This window comes from Mastigoproctus giganteus, chromosome 7 (genome assembly GCF_048544385.1).
Source record: "Mastigoproctus giganteus isolate SK-2022 chromosome 7, ASM4854438v1, whole genome shotgun sequence".
Lineage (NCBI taxonomy): Eukaryota > Metazoa > Arthropoda > Arachnida > Uropygi > Thelyphonidae > Mastigoproctus > Mastigoproctus giganteus.
The window spans coordinates 187,014,763-187,024,087 of NC_143581.1; the positions used below are offsets into that span (position 1 = coordinate 187,014,763).

General features: G+C 34.2%; 1 protein-coding gene across 1 annotated transcript; it reads right to left on the reverse strand.

The window, feature by feature from the left end:
* Positions 1 to 308: 308 nt before the first annotated feature.
* LOC150083419 (uncharacterized) lies at positions 309 to 8,020 on the reverse strand. The gene is made up of 6 exons (XM_090377262.1): positions 7,851 to 8,020; positions 5,684 to 5,739; positions 4,184 to 4,285; positions 3,245 to 3,280; positions 761 to 793; positions 309 to 436 (listed from the first exon to the last, which is right to left on the reverse strand). Exons 1-6 carry the CDS (start codon positions 7,993 to 7,995, stop codon positions 383 to 385), a joined length of 426 nt encoding a protein of 141 aa, XP_090233388.1. The 5' UTR covers positions 7,996 to 8,020; the 3' UTR covers positions 309 to 382.
* Between the last annotated feature and the right edge of the window lie 1,305 nt (positions 8,021 to 9,325).

Sequence of the window (9,325 nt, forward strand, 5' to 3'; positions counted from 1 at the left end):
TAAAAAGAAATCTGATTGAATCGATTATCAAACTGCTTGAAATGATTACATAAAAGCTGTACGTCGTCGATGTTAATGGCTGTTCAATCTGAGAAATCTTAACCTTCTTCTAAAATATTTTTTAAAAATTTATATATTCTTACTTCAATATTTTGATTCTCAAATAAACATGTATGAATGAAACCAAAAGTAATTTTGAATTAAAAGAATTTGACTTTATATTTCAAAAACGATTTCAACTCTTCTTTTACTTTTTTATTATTTATATTCTGAAGAAAACAACATTTATAATATCAGTTGAAATGGTGACTGGATAAGTATGTGGATAAGAAACTGGGGATTACTTCTTAGCATTAGTTTCGTTTTCTTCGGAATTTTGAATTCAAATGTTGCTGCGCACTCCCATCACCTCTTCAACGAATTCATATATGCACTCCTTAAAATGAAATTAAAACTATCACCATATATTGCTTCTGAGCATACACATTCATCATATTTTAAACATGAAATAAAATTATGTATATCGTATTTTAGATATAAATATAATTTTATATTTTAAATTTAAGAGTTTGTGTTAGTTCGTTTATAATTATTATAGAATTAAAAGTGAAACATTATACGAGGTTTTTCTTTTTTTAATTAAATCAATTTCTTAAATTTCATTCAATAAATTTAACAGAAATAAAATTTTCGCGAAACTAAATATGGAATTCAATGTCTACTTCAGTATAAGATTTATGTAAGAAGAAAAAATACTTACCACAGCTTCCTTGAAATCTTCACTGTCTTGCGGCTGAAAGTGGTACAGAAATAGCTCAGAATTAGTTTCTTCTCTGGGCATGCTTAAAAACTGTCAACTTGAATTCGAAGAATTTGATTTGAGGGGACGGGAGGGAAGGTTAAACGGTTTTAAAGGAGGGGATTAAATGTCTATGATTAACTGAATAAATCGAAACGAATTACCAGTTTGTATTCCGAAATATAATCAAAATTAGAGAAATTTAGGAAGTACTCAAACTAGATTTTTTTTTTTCAAATCTTTAGAATATTAAAATCTGTTTAATGACTTCAAACCTGGATACGTTTGAAGGTCATCTTTAGACAGAAACGAAAGAATCAACTTTGAATAAAAAGCGGGTTTTTTGAAAATCAATTTGTTAAATGACTGCGATTCATATTTAGAAATGTATTTTTATATAAGAATCCCTTGTTTTCGTTCACATGTAATTCGTTTCAATTTAGATTAAATTAATTTAAGATAATTATTGACAACACTAACAAAAATTGATAATGACAAAACGTATGCAGGAAAGCAGAAGGGCTACGGTCAGTCAAATAATAATCCAGTCCAGCTGTGGTAACCGAAGAGGCATTTCCCAATGCACGACTCGTCTTAACTTCTTCTTCAAGCAGGAAAATGCATCATATCACAATGCCAGAATTGTACAGAACTGGATCCAGGAACACGAGAGTGACTTTTGAAGACTGGACTGTTGTGGGTTTTTTTTTAAGACAAACGATGTGTTCTGACTACTTGATATATAATTAACCCATTGTGGACCATTCCGAATTGGACGGTTTTGGATTGATCTAAATGGGGTTATATTTTTATTTTCAAATAGGTGCTAGATTTTAACCCTTGAGTGGGTGTACTCTTCCTTGTCTTTGGGCAAGACAAGGGGGATGGTTCTGTTGGAAGAAAGCATTCGTGTCGTAGACACTAAACTAGCCCGCGCCAAGTACCAGAGATGGTTAAAGGTTGCTGCAACTGTCTGGGCCAAGTGGCCAGTCACTTAATGTAAACAATCCAACCCACACTAAACATGATACATGAATTCTATTACACTGATTAACCTTTATCACTTCGAAACATAACGAGCAGTAGGTTTTGATTAGGAGTACTTTGGACCAGAGATCGTCCACCATCCAAACTACAATAACGGTGGGAAGCAATTGAAGGCACGTGCATCTCGTTAATATATATAATTGCATCCAAAGCATGAGGAATGCAGGATTTTCTGTAGGCAAAATTGAGATCTCCTTGCTATTTGGTAGGTGTACCTAATGTAGTGGCTCCTCAATGTATTGTATGCTATTTTGGGTCATACGTTTCAAGTAGATGGAACCCAGAGATGGCATTGAACTTAATTGCAGTAGGTATTGGGAAGAAGCTATTACTTAGAAAGTGGTAGGTTAGAAAAAAGATTATTTAGAAAAAAGAAGGGCTTACGAAAATATGGCACTTAGGTAATCTCTTTTCAGCATTTAAGTATTCTGTATTTAAGTGGACCTTAGAGGTCTAAACCATGTCATTACATATAATCAAAGGCCTATATACCTGTGTACAAACAATTGTTTCAAAATGTCTTACGTTTTAGGAGAAAACTAAAAAAAAAATTATTGTCCGCATTTCTGCTCTTTACAATTTATTTTAGGTAGCTATCGACATTATATGGGTTTCATTTATATAGTCAGAGAAAGCTAACCGACTTATCAGAAGAGTTCCTATTCCAATGCGGGCATTTTAACTTTTTATTTCAAGTGACTTATAAATGCGTGTAATCGGGTCGAGCACGCATGTACTCTTGTTTATTGTGCATGTGTTCCTCGCACCTTAGTCTGTAAATATTTACACCCTTCTGGCACAGAGCCGTCCCAGGGTGACCCAAGGTTTTTTGGGAAATAAACTGATTTAATAAATTATTTTGAATACAGTAGTAATAAATATTGTTATGAACGGTGTTAGTACGTGTTGATGAGCGTTCCTGGAATGTCCCAGACTTGTATACGGACTCCGCAAGTGGACTTTCTAAACACCCCGACTTCAAGCGATGATATCTTCGAGCATCGACATTAATTGGCGAAACATTTGAAAGGTTTTCATTTTCTTCTACAGACAGAAAAATTCGGTTCCTCCATAGCATCCTTAGTTACAACGTACCTTGAAGAAACTTAATTTATTCCAAGGTGTCACAATACCATCTGAAGTACGCATTCCTGCAAAAGTAAAGTAACTGAGCTGTCGAATATAAGGCAGGACAATGCCAGATTAAACGCGAACCAGTGTATCATCATCTTGTGGGTTTCATTTATATAGTCAGAGAAGGCTAACCGACGTATCAGAAGAGTTCGTATTCCAATGCGGGCATTTTAACTTTTTATTTCAAGTGACTTATAAATTGAAAATTTAAAGAAAACTATTTCTATTAAAAGCTGGAAGAAAATTTCTTCAGAAAATACTTACCACATCTGCAGTTTTTTCTTGTATGCATTCACCCACCTATAAATATAAAGAAAGTAAGAGTCTGTTAATTACAAGTTGAAAATCACAACATAAAATATCTGTGATTATAAAATCGCTGAGTGCTTTACGTAATTCCCCAAAGAACGAAAAAATGAAGATTAAGGAAACGGTGTATAAATTGGCTTTAACCAGCAAAGAAATAGGTTGGATAGACCGGAACAGGAGCATAAAAAAAAATCAGTTACTGAATCTAGTGATATCTCTGGAGGTTAATTTTTCCTGTAATCAATGACTGGCTAGCTAAAATAAAACATACTATAATCTAGTCTGAATCTCTACAACTAAAATTTGAATTTAAGGGCGTAGTTCTGGTTATAACAGTGAAAATTCCACCTTCATTCTTTTTCCTGAATCAACGAAGATTCCAAACCTTCTTAGACCCTTATAAACTTCAATAAGATCTCCTCTGAGGTGAATAGTTGCGAGAAGCTCTGTAGTCCACATAATCGGAAACTTGAAAATATTGAGAGAGAGAGAATATGACAATGACTTATTGCATCAAGTCTAGCTGCGTCACTTTTGGACGGTTAAACTTTTTAATCTTAAGTAATAGAAGAATCCTGTATCCGCCCTAAATTGGTAGTACAATAAAAATTCCTAATTGAATTTCTTAAAATTTAAATTGGGGTTCAGTGTCCCCCAATTTCTCGATTTCTCTCTGTAATGGATATCCATTACAGAGAGAGAAATCGAGAAATATGGGCAATATTTAAGGCAGCAACACCGAAAACGTATTTTCGTTATTTGTAATTTGTATAAAAGTTGTCTTGTATTTGCAAACTGACATTAATATATTTTTAAAACATTAATTCATTAACATAGATAGGGATCTTTTACTGATGTAATGGCGTACTAAATATGTTTCAATAAAGTACATACCTCTCTTGCTGTGTCTGTACAAATATGATTGACATAAGTCAACTCTGGGTGGTCACTGTGAGGGTAGTATTCCGAGAAACATTGAGAAAGGGCCTCCTTGAACTATAGAAAGAAATTTCATTAGATATCCATTTAAGTTAGTACACATACGGCATAATTTCATTTTAAAATTCTGAAAAGCTGACCAAAATAATGCGGATGGACAAGTGATTCTAAGGCTATGGAAGAAGAAATATTATAGAACTGCAGAGATGTGAATCCACAAGTAGCCATAGAGATTGGTCAATGGTCGGTCATCTGCAGATAATGAACATCACTTGATGTATATGAAAAGTTCAGGTTTATGCGCATTGATCATTTTTTTTCATTACCTATTCATCAATTTTCTTTTTGTATAAGTAGAAAATTTCGGCAATAAATTTGAGACTAAGTAAGAAAGTAGCGAATAATGAAGTATTATGGAAAACATGAATAGAAAAGGTATAACATCACAGAGCAACTATGCGAATAACTGCTTTTGATTTTAAGAAATAATGTTCAGTTCTTTTTGCATTTTGTACGTGATGAGTACATATTCATGCTTTGAGAGCTGATCTGTTAAAAATCGGTCATCTACAGAGTGCTGGGCACTCAGGATGAATTGTTCGTAGTCACGAATGGTCGTTAGTGTAGTATCTCAAATAGAGAGCTTTGTGGTAACTGAAAAAAGTTTTTAGTACCCCGGCTTGGCCTAAAACTGAGGAACTAATGAAAACTGTATTTCAGTCTTTCCAGTTGTGAACGACAAGGGTGGGAGAAGCGACTCCAACGTCTTCCTGGAGAAGCGATTAAAGTCTTGGAGAGTAGCGACCCCAACTTCTTCCTGGAGTACCGATTAGTCTTGGGAGAAGCAACTGGCAGAAAAGGGCCGTGCAAGACTCTGCGCAGGCGTCTTTCCACCGCCGCCGCCCCAACTTTGGCTCTCTGAGCCCACGTTGCCGGGACAACTCCAGCTTTGAAATTTGTTAAAAAATACTTCTCTTCGCATAATTTATAAATAACCTTTATACAATTATTAACTAACTACTTAGCAACCTTTTTGTCACCAAAAGGAGAGTTACTTAGTAAAAGAAACGCGCTATCGAAGTGCAATAAAATGAATGTGTTTTTTTATTTTTAACTCAAATAATAAATGTGGGACAACACAGTGAATTTTTTTTTTGAAGGCTGACGTAAAGGTTATAAGTAATTGTATTTACAGTACACTAAAACTCAGGTGATATTTAGTGTACTGTAAATCACTAAAAATCACCTGAGTTGTAGTGTACCGTGTGTTGCTGATGCTAAGAAATTTCTATTAACTTTTTAAAGGAAAGGAGAGATCTAAAGAGTAAATTTTACTTTACACCATCAAATAACATATTAGGGAACAATAACTAAATGTACATTTTTAATTGAGTAGTTTATTAGTTTCGTTTAATTTTTAAGAGAGAAGAGTGCAGTACAAAGGTGTATTCTTACCTCGCCAGTGGGTAACTTAACACAGTCTGCAATTCTATTTCGGCTTTCTTCGTCCCCTGAAATCAGAATAACAGTTTTTAATTTATAAATAACTCCATTGGAAAGAACTCTTCGTGTAATCACTTAAGAGAATTTATCTCTTCTTTGTGATTGTTATGTTCAAATTAATCGTATGTTTTAGGTCATGATATTCGTAGTCACGATATTCGTTAAAGAGGAGGGAGACTATATTCAACATAATTTTGCATTCTGTATTGAGTTAGCATGTTATTCCATCGTTGTTGTCTGCGCGTGTAGCACACTGGAATCTTCACCGTCTTTCTCACACCGGATGGAAAATTCTATGGTTCGAAAGCCGCTGTTTTCCTTTCTTGGCTGAGTTGATCGGTCTGAGGCGTAGATAATAAGGTTTCCCCCAAATGGAAACTCGGTTTCTTGTCCAGCAAAATAGGTAAATCGATAGAGAACACACGCAATTCATGCGCATAATACACTTGAGTAGTTGATTTAAAATTCCTGGCAGTCCTAGTGATATTTACTAATATTATTGTTCTGTAGGAGTACTGATTTGTAGGCTGTGAGAGGCATCCTAGCAGTTTGGATGAAAAGCCACATTGAAACTGTTCTAAAGTGATTTCCGGAAGTATTTGTTATTTTGGTGAGTAATGATGATGTTTTCTAAATACAATGTAAATTTGTATATAATAGCAAATATTTAAGGAGTTCAATGTATGTTGTGGTCAACTCTTTCACGCTTCAATTTAGGCGTTTATTGCTGAAGAATCGTTAGGTGGGATTTAGTTGACATATAAATGTATAGGTAAAACAAGGGCTATAGTGGCCCTGCAGAAACTCAAAAAATATTAATGTTGAAGCAAGCAGAACCTATCCCACAGTCCAAAGACAATGGATTTATATTCTTTGCTGTTCTGAAACTAATGTGAAAGATGTGATGTGTTCTGTGAAGTAGAATTGGGCTCATGATAAAATTTTCGGATTCTGCGAAAAGAAAACCGAAGAAAGTTTCATTTATATCCTTGTTAGATTGAGAAGTTTTGTTTTAAAAGCATTTTTCCACCAAAATTTAATCAATTTATTTTTAATTAAAAACCAAATGTTCACATTACGCTTCAAGACCAGAATTTTTTAAAATAAGCTTTATCCTATTTAAATAAGCAAAAATTAAAAAGTGGGGCTATTTCAGGCTATTTCTTCGTTTTTTATTTTTTTTCACTTATTTATGTGGTTCATGTTTGTAGTTTGTTTATTTGGAGCATTAGCAACTAAGGCCATATTGCATGTGGTTCCTAATTTATTTTGCTATAGTGTGTTTAAAAACAGCCATTGTTACTTAACTATAAATAAAACCTAATTCGTTCGCATGAGTCAAAAAAGAGAGCATAGGGCAATGTTTATAATGTTCTGTTAAAAAAATTACAATTGTAATTGCAAATTAACAAAATTAAAAGATTAAATTACAAATGTAAGATATTTGTAATTGTAAATGTCTTACACGTATTAGATGACTATTAGAATACAGATTTGATAACTCTCTTCTGTAAAATGAGAATCAGGGGCTTCATTGGACTGTCGGTTTTTCTAAATTACGCTCCTATATATTTTCTTGGTCACTTTGCTTATTCCAAACGAATTAGTGGCTTAGGACGCAATGTCCGAGGTTGCTGATGAACACAAACACCCCAAAACAGCCCTCTCTCTAAAAACAACTCTCCCTATTCTGAAATAGTAATTTAACTAAGAATTTTAGTAGTCCATAAACTTTAAAACTCACGTTCGAAGAGAATTCTTGACTTCAAAGATATATTTAATGGAATTTTAACAACCGAATAATATCTTTTAGTAGATGGCCGAAATACTACTAGGATACATTTTTCACGCTGTGAAGGTAGAATCAACAATTTGTTTTGAATGAGGGAGCCCGTTTCTACCATTAACAAAAGTGAAGTTGTTACGGGCACGAATCTCTAATGAAAACTGTAGCAGTCACAGAGAATATTCCAACTTTGGAGTACAAAAAACCTTTAAGTCGGTGTTTATGTAAACGGTTTATTTACAAAAATTTACAACCTTTTTTTTAAAATAGGAATAAGATATTGAATACTCTGCAATGCATACTGAAATGAGAAACCTATCACGAATTACTTACTGCACACAGCAGACGTAAAATCATTTCTCTTGGGAGGCTCAGATGTGTCTGATGGAGGTTCAGGAGGTACTTCCTGTCCTGTTGGAAATGCGAATCCCGAACATAACGCTGCACCCGCAAGGAATAAGGCAAGCTGAAAACTCATCTTTCGTTCTTGCAAATTTCGAAAGTAAAATACGAACGGAATAGGCTAAGGGCTTGTGAATATCTTTTTATACCAGCCGTTTTCCTGGATTACTTCCCACTGGCCTTGAATTACTTCCTTTCCTTTCTCATTACTGCAGGAAATTAAAAAGAAAATCGGTAGAATGACTAGGCGTATCAAAGAAACATTTGGTCATTTATGAAAGCATCTAAAAAAATGCAGTTTAACGCAAATGTTTGATATATCGATTTTCCAGTACATACTTTGCAAGTATATATGATTATAATTATTATTTATTCGATAAATAAATAATTAGTAAAGAAAACGAGGGATTACCTCTTTGATGTGTTGGTAAAACACTTCTGTACTGATAATCTCTGTTGTTGAATTAACAATGCTAATAATTTACAAGGATTCGTCACAGTCGTAGACAAAAATCAATGATCCTATGCACCACGTAATTGGAGGCCAGCGGACCACAAACCCGAACCAAAAATACATCGAATCACAAACCGAAATCTTTGAGTAAGTGAAGATATAAGTCCATACTTTAAAAATAATTTAAATGCTTTGAAACCAATTTAAATAATGAGTACATACTTAAAACACTTTAAAATAAAATATTAAAACATAAAAATTAAAAAAAAAAAAACGTCTAGGATTCTCTGGCACGTTAAAAAATTAAAAGAAGTTTGTTGCTTCCCTGAAACGGACGGGGCTTTTCGACTAATTTCGTGATAACAGGAAAGTGAAACCACCGGTTTGTGACGGAATTTATAGCATGGAGATTAGTTGCTATCTTGGGACATGCCTGTGAAGGACGATGAATCTGAAATGGGGTTGGGCGACGTACATTGACTGACTTTTGATGTAATTTAATTTACATGGAAGGCAAGTTCCGAAGCAGAGGAGCGGGACACAAGGACGGACGTTGAATGTTGTTTTATTCTCGTATTGAGTGTACAGCGAATTGATCCTTGTTATAAAGAGCTTCAACCCTTTCAAGATACATTGTTGACTAAATCATTTATTTCGAACGTGGATTGTACTGCATTATTATTAAGGACTACGTGTAGTTTCTTTGTGGGTTTGGCTATTCAAGTGCCTTAGCTGGTAACATGTTATCCAAACAGCTCAGCTGATCAACGTATCTGCTCTATTACTTGGTCTATAATTTTCGATGATGAGTCTGCGGATGTCTGGTGCATCAAGCCTTCCCGCTATAGGCTTAACGATGGTGTTTATTTTCCAAGAACGCTTGCTAAACTTATGTTAGCAAGGGCGTATTTTACGCATAAGTGGAGTTGTTTTCAATAGTGAGAGTGAGGCT